Source organism: Erythranthe guttata, chromosome 1, assembly GCF_056151865.1.
Source record: "Erythranthe guttata isolate IM_541 chromosome 1, IM_541, whole genome shotgun sequence".
Taxonomy (NCBI): Eukaryota; Viridiplantae; Streptophyta; class Magnoliopsida; order Lamiales; family Phrymaceae; genus Erythranthe; species Erythranthe guttata.
In genome coordinates this window covers 8925361-8945602 of record NC_142533.1, presented here as the reverse complement: position 1 = coordinate 8945602, position 20242 = coordinate 8925361, and the positions used below count along the sequence as shown (strand labels likewise).

Below are 20242 nucleotides of genomic sequence, written 5' to 3'. Positions count from 1 at the left end.
AGCAGCAAGGATTCATAGACATCGGAATGATGATCGAATTGACATGAACTTTGACATCGGAGGAAGAGATGAGGGGCGAAGATGGTCCCACTGGGCGTGCCAATTTGTAAACCACAAATTTTTCAAGTCTGTAAAATATAATAAATACGAGACAAGAAAAATAGGGAACAAATAAATTTATTAATCAAACGAAAGCGGATTACAAATCTCCGTGATTCCCCTGATTCTTCTCTCCTATTCTAATTTTGATTCAAGGGCTTAAAAGCTTGTTCTTGAATCGAACGAATGATTTCCTATCACGAACATCTCGAATTTAAATATGTTATGAATTCGAGGAATCGAATATATATGATTTCCTATCACGAACACCACGAATTCAAATATATTATGAATTCGAGGCGGAGGCTCGAGACGTGAGCTTGAGAGCTCGATATGTGTCTGTGTGAGTCTCATTTTTAGATGCACCGAAGCCGTCTATTTATAGCCACGAGCTAGGGTTTCTTGACTTGTAGGACGGGCCGGTCATTTGTAAAGCCCAAATTTATTATGGACTTTGAATGAGACCCAATTTAATAATCGATTTATTGGATTATTAATTGGTGATTTATCTCAAAATTTCGATGTCTACAAATGCCCCCACTTCAAGGTTCGGCGAAGAACATGCCAAATATTTGTGAGGCGAGACTTGAAGTACTCGAATTTTCCTTCACTTGTTGGTTTCAAAACTCCTTTCCTCCATTTTTGGGTGTATGGAATTTTCATCACTTTTGAGGACTTACATTTCGCCTTTCTGAGTTTGAGGCTCAATTATAATTTCTTTTCCACATGAAGCCGCAAATCAGATGAGCAGAGATTTCTTGCAGCAACATCCTCAAATAAACGAGCCTCTCTTAGCACCGGTGAGTGCTTCGGGCTGTGATCGGTAGTTTGCCGGTGCAAATCTGGCCTTAGGGAGTTGTCAATGGGGTCTCTGGTGGAAGAGAATTAAGCTGCGACACTTCCAATGGCGTGGACGAGTGGAGGTTGGAACGACTCGAAAATGTGACAACACCGGCGAGGACTTTCGGCGGTGATTGTTCTTCATGTGCTTATGTGCTTTAAAGTCGTTTAAATCGCATAAATTTTTTTATTTTCCGCTGCGTACACGTGCCCGAAACCCAACAATCAGAGCGTGAAAAAATGCCAAACGAGAGAGGAGACCCACTTTCTTCACATAGAAGAAGTAATGAAATAAGTTGGCCGATGGAAGAAGGCCTAGGAAACGGCAGATGATGTAAAAGCAACTGATTTGGCTTATCGCGGGAGGATTAAATTGGTTAAGAGGGACCCTATACATCATGAAAAGTTGGGAATAAAAGGGCTTCAAAAGAAAAGACAGACCAACCTTAACCTGGTAAGTGCTAAAGGTTTGATGGACGGGCCACGACTGCCTCGTAACCCTCGCTAAACACTACCACCCTAGCCATATTCTCTTATTCCAGCTTTAAAATTGTTTAAAATTGGAAAATCGGATCTAAAATTATTTTTAAAACGTCGGTTTTTAATTGTTCGGATCAAACCGGTCGAACCGGCTGGTTCGATGGTTGTGTGCGATCTAGTTGACCGAATCCACGTGGATTCGGGTCGGTCAGACCGGTTCTCGGTCCGACTAACCCGGCCCACTGATTTGGGTCAACTGGACCGGGCAGAACCGGACCGCTTCGGTCCGAACCGGTCATACCGGTTGGGCCGAACCGGTTCACTGAAAAAAAAAATTAAAAAAAAAATTTATTTCAGATTTCTAAAATTAAACTTAAAACAAATTGATTTTAATTTTTGGAAAATTATTTTCAATTAATCCCAATTAGATAATTGGATCGACAATCATCTATTTTAGTAAATAGGTGTTAGATTAATTAATTGATTTAAATTGTTAAATTGATTTCAATTAATAGAATACATACATAATTTTGATTATGGTTCAACTTAATTAGTAGTACCTCAACATTATTTGAATGATTTATGCTAGTTGAGGTTCTATAATTATTTTGAAAACTCGATAATTAATTAATGTAATTAATTATGAAATTAGGTCGTATGTTCCTCTCAGGACAATATGCGTTTCCATATACCTTTAGAGAACATAGATGTAGGAATCACATAGACCAATCCGAACCTTCTGATGAGATAAAAAACTTTTAATAAAACCCCTCATTCTTAATCTAATTAAGAATCATTTCATGCTATAAAGAAAAACCCAATCTGTTGAGTTATTTCTTTCCTTCTGCCAACGGTTGGATTATGTGTAGCCTTTCACTGTAGTGCAGTAAGCCGTGTTAGCGGGGAGTGCTATGGTGGAGTAAGCTGTAATTCAATTGACATAGCGATGAAGGTAGCCATAGAAAAGGGTTATGTTGGATTAATGTGGTCGGCTAGATTAACTAGGGACTGCATTAGTTTGGCATAATCAAGTTCTATGAGCATCTTTGATTGGTAGGTTAGACTTGACACACGACAATTTTGATATTCGCGAGATTAACTTAGGTCATTATCAAGTGTGAGGAAAATTAATTTAGGGTCATATTGTGGATATGATTGATTGTGATCTACCTTTGGGCAAATATAATCGGGCTAGATTAACTACGGGTTATATTTGTCTATTGGACCTAAAGCCCATTAAGAAAAATCAGTTTTCTCGTTTGTCTACTAGAGGGAAGTGGAACTCGATAAAATTAGTGGGAGAACAATTAAATAACATACGTCCAAACATTTAATTGTAACAATCATTTAACGCGAATCTCTAATAATCCTCTTCTCTATATGTCTCAGATAATCATGTCTAAGAATCCCATAATGTCAATCCTCGACAATAAACTCAATGGCCCTAATTACCTAGATTGGTTGCGTAGTCTTAAGCTTGTGCTAACCGTTGAGGGGCGTCTCTATGTTTTGAACGAGAGATTTCCCGCCACTATACCTGCCACAGCGACTGATGCTGAAAAGGAAACTTATGAAGTTTGGAAGAAAGATGACACTCATGCTAGGTGCTATATGATAGCCGCCATGGAGCCCGCGCTTGCGAGGAAATATGAGTCTCACTTGCATGCTTTCGATATAAAGGCTCATCTTGATAGCATGTATAGTGAGAATATTAGGGCATCGAGGTACGCTGCTACAAAGGAGTTGATCACGGCGAGACTGCGCGAAGGGACTTCGGTCCACGAGCACTGTCTCAAAATGATCACTCTCCTTGAAAAGCTAGTGAATCTTGATGTCACCCTCCCGGCCGAGCTCTCGTTGGATTTGATCCTGTTGTCTCTCCCAAGTTCCTATGAATCGTTCATAGTGAACTTCAACATGAACAAACTAGATCCTTCCTTAGATGAGTTAATGAACATGTTGGTCAGCTTCGAGTCCACCATTAAGAAGGAGAAGTCTGTTCTCATTGCTGCTACTTCTGGAATGAAGAGTTCTTTCCAAAAGAAGAGAAAGGAAAGAGTTCCCTTCCCAAACAGCAAGTTCGAAGTGGGTGAAGGTAGTGGGGGCCCCAAAGCAAAGGTTGGCAAGCAAGTTGATGATGCTTGCCATCACTGTGGAAAGAAAGGACATTGGCGCCGCAACTGCAAGGCTTACCTAAAGCAGAAAGGTTCTGAAAAGGGTACGTATTTCATTGACGTAAATTTGTCTGTCAACTCTTCTTCTTGGGTATTGGATACGGGCTGTGGCTCACATTTGTGCAATGATTTGCAGCTAATGACAAGAAGTCGAAGGCTTAGAGCGGGTGAGACCTACCTAAGGATGGGGAATGGAGCAAGAGTTGCTGCTGAAGCCATTGGCACAATTTACTTAAATGTTTTGGATTCTAGTTTTCCAATTGTTTCGAACGATTGTTTATTTGTTCCGTCCCTCATTAGAAACCTTATTTCTATTCCTGTATTAGATATTGAAGGTTTTACTTTTGTTTTTGGAAATTCGATTTGCATTATACAAAAGAATGAGAATTTGATTTGCAAAGGACGACTATTAAACAACTTGTATGAACTAAATCCAAATGAAATACCTATTAATGTTATATCAACAAACCGTAAGGAGATAGATCAAAACCCCGCACAACTTTGGCACGCTAGATTAGGTCATGTCTCTTTAAGAAGGATGAACGATTTTGTTAGTGAAGGATTGTTCTCTTTGGAGGACGTGAAATCACTACAAACTTGTGAATCTTGCCCTAAAGAGAAAATGACCAAGTCACCCTACAAAGGGAAAATGGAACGAGCCGAGGGTCTTTTGGATTTGATCCATACAGACGTATGTGGTCCACTAAGTGTTAGTGCGAAGGGTGGATATAACTACTTCGCTACCTTTACCGACGATCATTCTAGGTATGGGTATGTGTACTTGATGAAGTACAAGTCTGAAAAATTTGAAAGGTTCAAAGATTTTAGACACGAAGTGGAAAAGCAACTCGGACGAAGTATTAAGAAGCTGCGATCCGATCGTGGTGGAGAATACTTGAGCATCGAGTTCATTGACTATCTAAAAGAGAATGGGATACAATCCCAATGGACTCCACCGGGAACTCCTCAACTTAATGGAGTCTCCGAACGTCGGAATCGAACTTTATTAGATATGGTTCGATCAATGATGGGGTTCACGAACTTACCGGCATACTTGTGGGGTCATGCACTTCGTACTGCCGCGTATTTGCTGAATAGAGTTAACACCAAAGCAGTTAAATCCACACCTTATGAAATTTGGCATTCCCGGAAACCCAACTACAAACATATTAGGATATGGGGTTGTCCCGTGAAGCGATTAGTGGGAGATAAGTTGGATAGTAAATCCGACTTGTGCTATTTTGTGGGGTATCCCGAAGACTCAATGGGATACGAGTTCTATTATGTCAAAGAAGCAAAGACGTTTGTTTCAAGAAATGCCACCTTTTTGGAAAGGGAGTTTCTATCCGATAGAAAGGACAACATGATAGAACTTGAAGTAGTTCAAGAACCACAAAGTGAAGTTCAAGCGCAAGAACAAGTAATCGAACCAATACAACAATCCACTAATACACCTCTTGAACCTACAGTACGTAGATCCGAAAGAGTTCGGAAAATGCCGGATAGGTTATTCCTCCTCGAAAATGATAAAGATCATGTTGATCTTGGACAAGATCCAAGAACATACAATGAGGCCGTATCGGATGCGGACATGGGACATTGACTAACTGCCATGAAATCCGAAATGGACTCCATGTACTCCAACAAGGTATGGACCTTGGTAGATCCACTCAAAGGAATTGTTCCTATAGGCTGCAAGTGGATCTATAAGAAGAAAATTGGAGTTGATGGAAAGGTATCGACCTATAAAGCTAGATTGGTAGCAAAAGGATACACTCAAAGGCAAGGTGTTGACTATGAGGAAACCTTTTCGCCAGTCGCGATGCTGAAGTCCATTAGGATTTTGCTGGCCATAGCTGCGTGGTACGACTACGAGATATGGCAAATGGATGTGAAGAACGCCTTCCTTAATGGAGATATTGAGGAAGAAATTTACATGGCGCAGCCGGAAGGCTTCATATCTTCTGGAAGTGAGCAAAAGGTTTGCAAGCTTGATACGCATAAAACCTACGTATGTAAAACCGCAAGTGTACAGTATCGTGTTTTGTAGAATAGTGAATTCCAGATATCGATCCACAGGGAATTAAGTTCCTAAATTTACCAAGTACCGTAATTATACTATCCTAAACTTTATCTAGACGATCAAGAATGGATGGGAAAAATGAAATTAAAAAGAAACAATAAATAAAAGCAACGGTCCGCCAGTAAAAGCGAAGAATTTCGACGTGTGATAGCTTCTAGGGAAAAATCCACCAGTGTACTATCGATAAAGATCTACAGATCCGAATCTATTGTCAATTCTATGTTCGCTAACCCAGACACTAAAATACCCTAACCCCCGTCTCCAGTGTAGTTAGAGTCTACCCACAGGTCCGACGTCTCCGTTCAGAACCTGATATTAAGAGAGCATTTAGGTCAAGTCCTTAAGGGCTACCCGAGGTGCATCACGTCTCCGTTTCCACAACCCGAGCTATGTTTTCCTAAAATCAAACGAGAAATCCTCTCTCGAGTTCATTCCCATTTACAATCAATTCAACTGTTGGCCAAACAATCGAAAGCATTTAATACAGGAAAACATAAACAGAATCAAAGAACGACAAATAGATCACAGATCTGGAAATCAAAATCAATATATACAAGGTTTCATTTCCCTAAAAGAAAATGCTCAGTTCATTACAAACATAGCATTCAAATGAAGAACACGAGAAATCATAAACTAAACGTAAAGAAAAGCTTATGAAAAACCCGAGTCGAAACCCTCGTCGAAGCTTCCCGCGAAGAACTGGCGAGAACCGAAGAGAAAACCGAAGAAGAAGTCGAGAGATAGTCGAGCGATAATCGAGATGTCGAGAGATAATCGAGATCTTATCGAGATATCGAAAAATGAAAAGGAGACCTTCTATTTATAGTGAAAAATCAAAGAAAAATATCTAGTCTCGATTTATGTGCCCAGATCGCGATCTGGGCTTCTTGGATCGCGATCTGGCAACCTTGAAAACTGTGAACCGCCTTCCCAGATCGCGATCCAGGAAGTGCGGATCGCGATCTGCCCCAATTTCTCGCTGCTACTGGAATTCGCCACCAGATCGCGATCCGGTGTTTCTGGATCGCGATCTGGCCTCTGCATCAACTTCAAACACTGTTTTCACCCATTTTTCGCCCGAATTTGACAATTATGCATTTCACAAAAGTTGTAGCCCTTGAAGTTAGCTATCTAAGGCCACTTGAATCAGCTCAATCGGAGGTCGTATGCAAAAGTTATGCTTGAAATACCAAACACTGCCACAATCCGCGAGAATGCACTTTTGCACGTGTTTGGTTTGATTTTTGGCTTCGCTTCCAAAATCGTTTCGAATCGGCAAAAATAGCTTCTCTTTACCTAAAATATAAATAAAACAAAAACAACATAATATATACAAATAAAGCCGAAAACTCGGACGAATGAAGACCAAAACACGAAGATTAGATAAGTAAAAGTTGCACAAAACGAACACTTATCAAAGCTCTAGCGATCCATTTATGGATTGAAACAAGCATCCTGTAGTTGGAACATTAGGTTCGACTCAACTATCAAAGAGTTTGATTTTGAGAAGAATCCGGAGGAACCTTGTGTATACAAGAAGGTTAGTGGGAGGGCAGTGATATTTTTAGTGCTTTACGTTGATGACATTCTACTCATTGGGAATGACGTAGGAATGTTGCAGTAAACGAAAGCATGGTTGTCCACACGTTTCTCAATGAAGGATTTGGGAGAATCATCTTATGTATTAGGAATACGCATCTATAGAGATAGAGCGAAAAAGATGCTTGGCTTATCCCAAAGCCTGTACATAGACACCGTTATGAAACGGTTTAGCATGGAAGAATCCAAGAAGGGATTCTTGCCAATGTCCCATGGGGTTCGTCTCTCGAAGTCTATGTGTCCGCAAACACCTAGTGAAATCGAGGAGATGAAAATGACGCCCTATGCTTCTGCCATATGAAGCATAATGTATGGCATGCTATGTACGAGACCCGATATTGCGTATGCTGTGAGTGTCACAAGCATATATCAGTCTAACCCCGGCCCGGCCCACTGGAAAGCCGTGAAAGATATCCTCAAGTACTTGCGAAGAACTAAGGATATATTTTTGGTCTATGGGAGTGCCGAGTTGAAATTAGAGGGTTTTACTGACTCTAGTTTTCAATCGGATGTGGACGACTCAAAGTCGAATTCTGGATTTATATTCACGTTTAATGGTGGTGCCGTGTGTTGGAAGAGTTCCAAGCAAAGCACGACGGCCGATTCCACTACCGAAGCGGAATACATTGCAGCGTCCGAAGCTGCAAAAGAAGGGACTTGGATAAGGAAGTTCATCCAAGAGTTGGGTGTCATTCCTGATGCTAGTGAACCAGTACCGTTGTACTGTGATAACACCGGAGCCGTGGCGCAAGCTAAGGAGCCACGATCTCATCAGAAGTCGAAGCATATTCTGAGGAAGTATCACGTGATCCGAGAGATCATTGATAGAGGTGAAGTTAAGGTTGAACGAGTCACCTCGGAAGAGAACGTTGCAGACCCCTTCACGAAGCCTTTGCCGAGATCGGTCCATGAGAAACATCGAGAGTCGATGGGATTGCGATTTATGGGTAGTTGGCTTTAGGTCAAGTGGGAGATTGTTGGAGTAGGTGACCAACAAGCCATCATGTGGCTGTGGTCTTTCGTATTTATTATTGTAATAAACGAACATTTATTCGTATTAATGATAAAACACCTTGGCATTCTATATCTTTGTCCATTTGTCACAAGCATAGATATAGTCCTTACAGTTATTACAAGTACTAGTAATTGATCGTTAGGATCGTGAGATATTTACTTAAGTATTATAACTGTTAAACATGTTCTTAGTCGAAGGGTTACGCCACCAATGAGGATATCGGCCTTTCCCATTAAGACTAGCACTTAGTGTATGTGTACTGCATCTCATCAGTAAACGGTATTGTGATATCGGCATGCATAAGTGGGTGCTCGTAAGTTGACGAGTTCACTGAACTCCCTCACCCTAGAAATCTCTAAGTGGTTCCCAATAATCGAGTAGAGATATCTATGGTATAGTTGTACACCATTAGTCCTTATGACCTAGACATCACCGTGACTTCACTAGAGGACCAGCTGTATCGTGACCTGTCCCTGAGTTCCACCGAGGACCATCCCAAGGGCCAGTGTTCGTGCAGTCCGAAATCTAGTGGGAGGTCTGTGCATTGTAGTCGGGGATTCGATCGCTAGAATAGTCTTGGATGTCCTGTGTGTTCTGAAAGTTTGTAATCATTCTAAGTCTCTGGCCAGAGCTGACTAAGTGATGATTAGAGAATTCGATTCTCTAAGTCATGCACGTGACGATTACAACACTTGGAACGATCGCACCGTCATCGAACATATAAAGAGGTCTCGATGAACCAATGCTTCTAGTTCGATCGGGACATATGTATCGAAGGGACCGTACTGTACGTTAACTATATCTGAAGGTTCTTGCAGGCACTTCATTTGTATCTAGGGAATCATGACGCGTAGTTGCTAGACGCCAATCTTGATTCGTTGGGTGATTAAGGTGAAATGAGCTTCATCTTAATCGTAACTCTAAGGGACGAGTTTTGACCACAAAGGGTTGTGGGCCCACGGCTAGCTTACACCTGAACCATCGAGGGTCACACTGCTCGTGCACATGAGATCTTTGAATAAACGGTCAGAGATAAAACAGTTTATCTTTGCATGATTGGAAGTCAATATGATTGGATCCAACATTCGTAATTTGGAATTATGAATGAGAATAAGAAAAGGAAAAGAAAAGGCGAACGTGTTAGTGAACTTTCTAAATCGGGAAGTTTCCAAATTTAGAAAGTGCACTGAACTAGGGTTTCCACTTTTGGAAAGTTGGAAAATGAGAGTTGGCACTCGTAATGACGAGGATATTATAATGATTCGGAAAATGTAATTGTTGCAATTTTCCGATCATTGAATTGAGAGAGACGAGCAAGTAAAGGAGCTAACGAGCTTAAGTTGTTGGGCCCGGTCCAACTTAAGCCCGTTAGGGTTTTATGCAAGGGACTATAAATACTTGATTTATAGGCCTTGCACAAACACACAAGACCTAACTCTAACCCTAGCCGTCCCCCTCTCTCTCTCTCTCGGCCTCTCTCTCCCGCGGCCACCACCGCCGTCAACGCCGCCGTTTCGCCGGAATCGGCCGTTCATTGGCCGATTGTTTTGGTAGTTTCTTTCCTTCTCTTTTTCTTCCGTTTTTCTAACTATTACGTGTCTAGCGCCACGTGTTTAGTAGATCGAAGTATACGAGGTGAAATCCGAGAGGAGGAAGATCGAAGAATCGAGGAGCAGCATACGAGCCGAAGCCGCACGCAACCCCACGCGCCGCCCGAAGACCGCGCGTGAGATACACGCGCCGCCGTGGCCGTCTCGCCGCTGCTGCCCCGGATTGTACGGATTGGTTTCCGTAGCAATCTCGACTTGCTTAGCGTTCCTACCTCACGCTTCAAGAGGTAAACACACGAATCCCATGTTTCGATTCGTTTACGTTTAAACTAAATGTTCATGTTTGCTTTCGTATGATTTTATGTGATTATGTGTAATCGTTTTAATCGTTGCGAGCATATTACTTGGTTTAAACGCGAGCATGTTAATTCGTTTAAATTCAGTTAAACATTTTAGCATGTATGTTGTTTTTAATTTCGCTGGAAGCGCAATACCGCAATTAATTGATTCAAATTTATCGGGCATGTGCTTATGTGCTTTAAAGTCGTTTAAATCGCATAAAATTTTTTATTTTCCGCTGCGTACACGTGCCCGAAACCCAACAATCAGAGCGTGAAAAAATGCCAAACGAGAGAGGAGACCCACTTTCTTCACATAGAAGAAGTAATGAAATAAGTTGGCCGACGGAGGAAGGCCTAGGAAACGGCAGATGATGTAAAAGCAACTGATTTGGCTTATCGCGGGAGGATTAAATTGGTTAAGAGGGACCCTACATCATGAAAAGTTGGGAATAAAAGGGCTTCAAAAGAAAAGACAGACCAACCTTAACCTGGTAAGTGCTAAAGGTTTGATGGACGGGCCACGACTGCCTTGTAACCCTCGCTAAACACTACCACCCTAGCCATATTCGCTTATTGCGACCGATTGACTAGGGAGGGGCATGAAGACGACGTGGCACAAGGAGCCACACGGTCGTGGTTTGCTATGGGTGCCTCATCAAAATAACTTAGAATTTTATAGGACTAGGCATAGTAAGAGTTCCAAAATTATTATGCATCACGTTTTACCAAATATTTGGAAACAAAGAAAGATAATTCTTACATAGAGTTGCAAGCTACACTAGATACGACAAAGAGAAACTCATACAACGGTGAGAAGATAATCGGAAAATGCTGAAAAATGGTTTTATAGGGTAATCAAAATGTAAGAAAGATGCCCCAATATTAACATATCCTATTTATACTAATCAGAGGACTGGTAAAAGAAGGAAGAATATATACCCTCGGATCATACCAGATCCTGTGGTCCTAGAGAGGCCACGTGGAAGAATGGAACAAAGCATGCGGTGGCATATTAAATAAAACACCATTATCCATAATCCACCTCAAAAGACATGTGTACGTTTTCAATGGAGGTTTTAAGCATAACCAACTCAAGCGATGATAAACCTGGACCATACGATTAAGTTGGATCTAAGGTTAGGGGGGCCATGTCACGTCATCCACACACAATAAATAAGGCAACACATGGCTGAGGAAACAATGGTAGCACACAATCTTGATTAATGACACATACCTCTGGACATAACATCATTGACAAGGGGCAGGGCTCATTCAATGCCACGCGCCTAACGAAAATGATACAATGTAAAATTTATTCACGTGCACATGGATATAATCAAAATTCACGCGCCTAGACCATTCAACCCCATAATATAGTGATCGAAAATATCTCGACCAAAATGTTCCTCATTCTTTCCAGCGAGGTGGGGGAGTAGTCACTTCAAATTATTTTTCAGGATATAATTCGCTCGAACAAAATGATTCTCATCTGTCCCTGGGGGAGTAGTCAGACCCACTGGGTCGGTGTAGTCTATTTCTTGCCCGTCAATACGCACACATGTCCATAAACCACAAAAAATCCCTCTTCTTATAATTTAATTGACTAATTGATGATGAACATATTTTCCACTTTGGGTTTTGCTTTTTTTTTTTTTTTGGATTATTTGACAAAATCTCATCATTAAATTTTGACTTCATGATAAATCCATTTTTATAATTGATATTTGATATAAATTCAATCAATCCAAAATACTATAAATGCCCAATTCACTATAGGACAAAAAAAAATCTCCTCCAAAAATCTTGTGATATATGTGTTGAAACATAACGCTATGTATATTCTAATAATATGCAAATCTTCCCCATTTTAATTACAACACAATTTGCTCCAAAAATATTGTCCACGAATCTCGCTCAAACTCCACCTATGAAATCCCAGCTAGCCACCCACACACCGAGATTATCCAACAATGGAGACCGATCGCAATTGAAAGGATGAAGATACAAAGAGCAATAGGGGTGGAAATTGGAATGTAATTTCTGAATTCCGCCAATCCAGATAAAAAAATATCCGAATTTGGAACCGTATTTTTCATTCCAATTTACGACGTTCTGATTTCCGATTCTTCCGAATTTATTTGGAATGGAATTGGAATGGTGTATAAAATTACCTAAAATACCGATTTCTGAACCGATTTTAGTTCTGAATATTTCTATGGTTTTTCAAAATATATTATGTAGTTTTATGCTATATTTTGTAATTCTATAATATAATTTATGTTATATTTTACATGAAAAATATAAATAGCGAATGATCAAGTAAATTAAAACATTATATAAACGATAATTGGTATCAGAAACTTTATGTTGCATTTTTACTTTGTAAGAAAATCTATGTTTCGATTTGTTGTTCCTACAAGTATTTTTATTTATTGCGTTTGTCGAATTCTCTTTTGAATATTCTTGCATTTTCCATGCAAAATTTCAAAAAAGATAGAAAAATATTGTGAAAATTTCCATTATATTCGAATTTGGAAGAAGAGATTATAAACTAATGTAGTTTTCCGAAATTCCGCCAATTTCGAGGCCTTCCGAAATCGAAATGAATTTTTGCATTCCGATTTGTTTGGAACGGAAATTAGAACCCATTTTTTACTTCTGATTTTTTTTGAAAATTCAAAGAAAAAGCCATTTCTGTTCCATTCCGTATGATTTTCATCCCTAAATAGTAACAATATAGTATTAAGAGGCAGGAAGCCCCAAATTTACAGTGTGGTTTTTGTACGTGTTGTTAGGACCGTGTGTGGTTTTTAATAGTAAATGTATAGTTTTAGTATTGTTTAGCATATGTAGTTTTAGCTAGTACTTTTAATGGATATCATGTCTAGTAGTAGTAAGAATTAGCGAAATTTTCGACCGGGTTGTATAGAAGCATAATTTGAATGCTAGAAGCATAAGTTGTCGATTGCTCGAACTCAAGTAACTTGATTATATGTCAGCATACGCACATACATGTAACGATTCAATTCCTTTGTTGGAGGTAATCCAAGAAGATATATGTAGACTATGTATCTTGGAGGTAATTCCATTCTTAGCCAGACGATATCTTACCCGCTCAAATTGTTGAATGTCACTTTGATGAGACTGTCTTTGTTCCGTTAGGAGGAGGAAAGAACTTCCACACTAACGTTCCTAGCTAAAGAACAGTGTGAAGTTGTGTGGTATGACCTCACCGCGTCTTATCAAGATCCCCTACATCAGAGAATTGATACATAGATTAATAGATCATCCATACTAACGTTCCTGAAGAACCGCGTGAAATCGTGTGGCTCATCTCATAGTACAAGAAAAAAAAATGAGATTGAGAGTTGGAAGACTCATCTCATAGTTCAAGAAAAAAATGAGATTGGGAGCCATGAGAGAATCATCTCATAACTCAAGGAAATAAACGACATTGGGATTCAAAAAGCTCATCCCATATCGTAAACGAGATTGGGAGGCAGAAGACTTATCTCATATCTCAAACGAGATTGGGAGCCAGAAGACTCATCTTATAGCTCAATGAATGAAATGAGATTGGGAACCAGAAGATTTATCTAATAGATCAATCGAGATTGGGAGCCAGGAGACTCATCTCATAGCTCAAGGAATGAAATGAGATTGGGAACCAAAAGATTCATCTCATAGCTCAAACAAGATTGGGAGCCAGGAGACTCATTTCATAGCTCAATTAATGAAATGAGATAAGGGAACCAGAAGATTCATCTCGTAACTTAAACGAGATTGGGAGCCAGAAGACTCGTCTCATAGTATAATGATTTATGAGAAAATGAGATTAGGAGCTCGAAGACTCATCTCATAGTTCAAGGATTTCCTCAGCAAACTGAGATTAGGAGCTCGAAGACTCATCTCATAGTTCAAGGATTTCCTCAGCAAACTGAGATTGATTTTAAAGACGTATGTTCTCTCATGGTGAATGTTATTAAATATGTGGTCTCAAAGTATCTTATGGGGATCTAGATACAAATATTTATATAAATGTCCCTAAGGACTATGTTTTCTAGAGACAATTAGTTCCAGGCCACGGAACATAAACTCAGTTGGGCTGAGACGTTCACTTTAATTATGACTTGAAATATTCCGGAAGAATATATGATAATAGCATAAGTGAATAATTGCTCGGAAGAAAATATGTGAACAATAATTGGTTTTGATTGTTTCTATTACTACAATTAATGTTAAGGATATGAACTTGATTTGGTCCTGAAGAACTCAAGTACAAAAAACTCAATTGTGGAAAATTTGAGTTTAAGATCAAAGATCTAAAGGAGGCTAATTTATTGTCTCTGCCAACTTAAAATTTATAATGTCGATTAGATTTTTATCCATCAATCAAATTACATCCAGAAGATGTTATGGATAAAACAAATTATCAAGTAACACCTACGGAAGTTCGACAATGAAACAAGTCGAATGACAAGGAAGTGTTAGCACCTGAAGTGCCATATCTAAAATTCTAAATGCAATAAGTGCGTTATTGTACTTAACTCCATGTACTTGATATGATTGCGTTTTTCGGTAAATTTGTTAGATAGATTTAGCTCACCTCACATACGATGTATGGATCACTGAATAATGCAAAACTTGTGATTTATTTTGGTATTGACCGAAAGTCATACCCACACAAAGCTTGATTTTCCCTATGGTTTTATATAATTAGATTTTGCATTTCTAGTTCCTCAAAATTCTTTGAATCCATATAATCGGTTTATCGAGTTTGCAATGCAATGACAAAAGTAATTTGTAACTGTATATATTTGCAAGAACATATATATATATATATATATATATATATATATATATATATATATATATATATATAGTGAAAGATGGAAATGTAAGATCATGGTTTAATTTTCCCCCTAAATATGCATTTCGATGCGAGATAATTACCCACGGCTTGTCTCCCGCGTGAGAAGCATAGCGAAAAATATTATTGCCAATAATTAGAAGCAGGAGTCAGTGTTGATAATGTGAATGACATTGTGGAGACGGAGAAGCTTAACGAATTTACGTGTAATCCCAAATATACGGCTTCCTGTAAAAAAAGTAATGTCTCATCAGAATCAATTCATAATTAAAGTCATTTCGAAAAAAAAATATTCATGTATTTTGATCATCTTAGTAGCATGATGAGGGGCATTGTGCAAGAAGCTTTCGACGTAAAGATGAGGATGACAAATTATTGTAGGCACCAGGATAGGATAAAAATGATTAATCCCGAATTTGGATTTTAGTGATATTGTGAAGACTTAAAAAAAATTAATATTTTTGAGTAGAGAAAGTAAAATACAAGTGTTTTGTGGATGGAAAAATTACTTCTCTTTTTGTTTTTTTTGTCTTACTTACAATGATCCCTAGCACTCCATATTTATAGTGAGGAGTACATTAATCTACTAATAAATTACAAAATAACTCATAGACTAACAACTCTTTTAATTCTAATTTAATACTTAGGAAAATCAAAAGACAATTGTCTATACATCTAGACAATGGTGCTTCAAATATCCATTTATTCCAACATTCAATCTCCACTTATTCCAACATGAATGCCCACTTCTTCTAACATGAATGCCCACTTCTTCTAATATTGAATTGCCACTAATTCCAATATTGAATTCACGTTAATTCAATTTATTCCAACATTGCCTCCCGTAAATTGAATTTGCTTTTGACTCCCAAACCTTCCACATTTTTCGAAAAAACGAGACCTCCAAGTGGCTTCATGAAAATTTCCGCAAGAGAGATAATTAAACGAATTGTATCAAGTCTTGAGACGGGAGCAAATACCTCATTGAAGTTTTCTCCTTCTTTTTGCTTGTATCCTTTTGCAACAAGCCTCGCCTTGTATTTGTTGATGGAACCATCAAGATTGGTTTTTGTTTTGAACACCCATTTCACACCAATAGGAGATTTGTGTGAAGGTAAATGTGTGAGCTCCCAAGTTTCATTTTTTTCAATCGCCTTGTTCTCTTCTTTCATCGCTTGATTCCACTTTTCTTCTTTTGAGGCTTCTTCAAAAGAGATTGGATCCTCCCCGGCAAAGAATGCAAAGAAAATAGGATTTGTTGCATTCACCTCCTCCGTTTCATCATAAAGTTCTCTCAAACTCCTCGTTTTTCTTGGCGGGGGTGATGGTGAATTTTGTGGAGACTCATTTTCACCATCATTTGGTTGCATTGCTTGAGAATTGCCTTCTTCGTCTCCAAGGGTCGGCCAAGTTAATGATTCTGAATTTTTTGAAAAATCATAAGAGGATTTTTCATCAAAACGAACATCCCGACTTATCACATTTTTTTTCATTTGAGGATTGTAAAGCTTGTAAGCTTTTGACCTCTCACTATACCCAATGAAAATGCATTTTTCGGCTTTATCGTCGAACTTGGTCCTCATAGCATTTGGAATATGTGAATATGCAAGACAACCAAATGTTTTAAGATGACTAACATTTGGCTTCTTACCATACCACACCTCACTTGGAGTAGAATTCTCCAAGCTCTTCGTCGGTGATCGGTTGATCAAATAAACGGCACAAGCGACCGCTTCAGCCCAAAACTCCGATGGAATATTCTTCTTTTTCAACATACACCGAACCATATCCATGATTGTTCGATTTTTTCGCTCCGCCACGCCATTTTGCTGCGGTGTATACCGGGCCGTCAATTCATGTCTAATCCCATGGATTCGACAAAATTCATCAAATAAAGAAGATAAATATTCTCCACCACGATCACTCCTCAATTTTTTTATTTTGAAACCGGAAAATTTCTCAATTTGAATTTTAAAATCTTTGAAGCATGAAAGAGTTTCAGATTTTTCTTTCACAAAATAAGCCCAAACTTTTCTTGTAAAATCATCAATAAATAACAAGAAATACCTATTGGCGCCAGATTTCTGTTAGTGAAGATTGAAGAAATCCGCCATACGTGGAAATTAAAGATTGGCAAAGATTTGTTTTTCATGTTTATTTTGGAATTAATTAGAGTCCTATTCTTGTAATATTTTTATTAGGACTTAGATTTATTTCCATGTATTATATTCTAGTTAGGTATCTTTTGTACTTATCTAGAATAGAAGTAGAAATCGACTAGGATTCTATTACCTAGTTAAATCGATTTCTTAGGGCCCAAGTTAGGTTTAGGGTGGTGATTTTCGTGCCTATATAAGGCCCTCAACCTCATATGAGTCACATGGAGCTTTAATAAGAAAAATCCCAGCATAAAGGCTTTGAAGGGTGCAGCCCGTGCTGCAGCCCTGTCGGCACATCAGGTGTGGAAACAGAACAGGTTTCTTCTACCAGGCCATAAAGAATATCGGCGTTTCGGGAGAAGTGCTTAAAAGATCTCGGGAGAGGTCGATCCGCCGTTTGAAGGAAGTTCAACATTGGAGGAAGTCCAAGAGTGCGGAGGAGGAATTGCTTTGATTATCAACAAGTTCGAGTCGTGTGCAAGAACGGCATATTACATAAATAGGGAGTTTTTAGTGTCTTTATTAAGTCCTATTAATGTACACTTAACTCTGAACTAGTTTTGCAAGTCCTCGTGGATGTAGGGTACGTTTGTATCCGAACCACATTAAATTGTTGTGTTCTTTATTCTGCTTTTAGTAGATTTATTACTGTGACAACACAAGAATTCTGTTACGACACCTAATGTCGTAACACGTAATCTGTCTCAACAGATGAGTAGATTTCTATAGGCATTTAAAATCAACAATAGCGATTACCACCGAAAGAGGGAACTTGAAATGGTCCACAAAGGTCACTATGAATGAGCTCCAATGGTGACTTTGATTTCCAATTTGACTTGGAAGGTAATGGCTCTCGGTGTTGCTTCCCCAATTGGCATTCTTCACAAATTTCGTCCATGGCTTTAATGTTCGGCAATCCTTCAACAATTTGCTTGTTTGATAACTCCTTCAAACTTTGGAAATTAAGATGCCCGAATCGGTCATGCCACAACTTTGAAACATCGTCCTTCACAATTAAATAGCAAGAGAGGCTTCAAAATTATCAAGTTTGATCGCGAAAAATATTATTTCCGGTCATACCGATATTTGCAATATGTTGATCCTTCTTTTTCAAAACGCAAGTGAAGTCGTCGAAAAATATGTTGAAACCTTTCCTCATCAAGTGACCAGCACTTAGCAAATTACTTGCCAAGTTAGGTACATAGTAAACCTCGGACATTGTTTCGACTTTTTCGGATTTTGTTTTGAAGACAATTTCTCCAACACCTTCTAATGCGTAGGTGTATCCATCTCCAAGCGTAACTATCCCATGGCTAGCTTCGACGAGATTTGAGAATAATTTTTTATTCCCCGTCATGTGCTTGCTCGCACCACTATCCAAATACCAAGTATTTTCAAAGCTACCGTTAGATGCAATCAATAAAGTCTCCATATTTTCGACTTTATTTTCATGCAAATAACCAACTTCGTGCCTTTTTCCTAGATATTTTTCCCAACAATCATTGATTTTGTGTCCCGGTTTATGACAATAATGACACTCAACGTAAGGCCTTGTACCTTTATATGATCCTCGGCCTTGGCCTCTTCCTCTTTGAAAATTGTTTGGAAAATATTTCTCCTCCTCTTTCGCCTCTTCATTTGATTTATGGCTTGTCCACGGTAATTGTTGTAAGAGTTTCTTCCTCCCTCCTCTTATTTGGCCACGACCTCGGCCACATCCACGGAACGAGCCACGGCCTCCCGTGAATGTAACTTGGGATTTTAATGCTTGATCCGAAAAAGAAATTTGAGGATTTCTTTGAAGGATCCTTGCTTCGCGTGCCTCCAATCATCCTTGTAGACTCTCCAACGCCATTGATGAGAGATCTTGTGACTCTTCGATAGCCACAACAACATGATCAAATTTCACCGGCAAGCTTCGCATAATTTTTTCGACAACCCTTTGGGTTTCCATGACTTCGCCATTTGTCGTCATTTGATTTACAAGAGAGGTGATTCTTGTATAATATTCAACAATTTTTTCGTTTTCTTTCATCTCCAATTTTTCGAATTCAGCCCTCAAAGATTGCAAACGAACCTTCTTTACTTCATTTTTCCCGGCATAGGTTGTTTGTAGAATTTCCCATGCCTCCATGGAACTACTCGCCTTGGTTAGTCTTTCATAGACGGGAACTTCGATGGCTTGATATATTTGGAAAAGAGTTTTTCGATCTTTTTGCCTTTCGGTTCTCAAAGTTTGTCTTTGTGCATTCGTCAATTGATCCTCATTTTCGGGAGTCTGAACACCGTCTTCAACAACGCTCCAAATGTCTTGAGATTCAAGACAAAGCTTCATAAGATTACTCCAATAATCGAATTTTTCTCCATTGAAACGAGGTATAAGAGAAGCAAGGTTGGTGGACATTTTTAAGATGGCTCTGATGCGAATTTGTAGGCACCAGGATAGGATAAAAATGATTAATCCCGAATTTGGATTTTAGTGATATTGTGAAGACTTAAAAAAAATTAATATTTTTGAGTAGAGAAAGTAAAATACAAGTGTTTTGTGGATGGAAAAATTACTTCTCTTTATGTTTTTTTTGTCTTACTTACAATGATCTCTAGCACTCCATATTTATAGTGAGGAGTACATTAATCTACTAATAAATTACAAAATAATTCATAGACTAACAACTCTTTTAATTCTAATTTAATACTTAGGAAAATCAAAAGACAATTGTTTGTATAGACAATGGTGCTTCAAATATCCACTTATTCCAACATGAATGCCCACTTCTTCTAACATGAATGCCCACTTCTTCTAATATTGAATTGCCACTAATTCCAATATTGAATTCACGTTAATTCAAATTATTCCAACAATTATTAGCACATTGTTCTGAGAAGAATGGAGATGGAGATAATTAATATTTAGTCGACTAATATTTAGATGACTAACGGGGTCGACTACTTTTTTCCATGAACTCTTTGATATCGATTGACTGACGATGGTCGACTAATATATTTTGCTTTCAAGCATTTTGCTCTCATGC

The 20242-nt window shown here is 38.7% G+C and overlaps 1 protein-coding gene across 1 annotated transcript; it reads right to left on the bottom strand.

Moving 5' to 3' along the window:
- Positions 1-19038: 19038 nt before the first annotated feature.
- Positions 19039-19614, bottom strand: LOC148772794 (uncharacterized). The gene has a single exon (XM_088817110.1). It carries the CDS (start codon positions 19612-19614, stop codon positions 19039-19041), a length of 576 nt encoding a protein of 191 aa, XP_088673236.1.
- Positions 19615-20242: the final 628 nt, after the last annotated feature.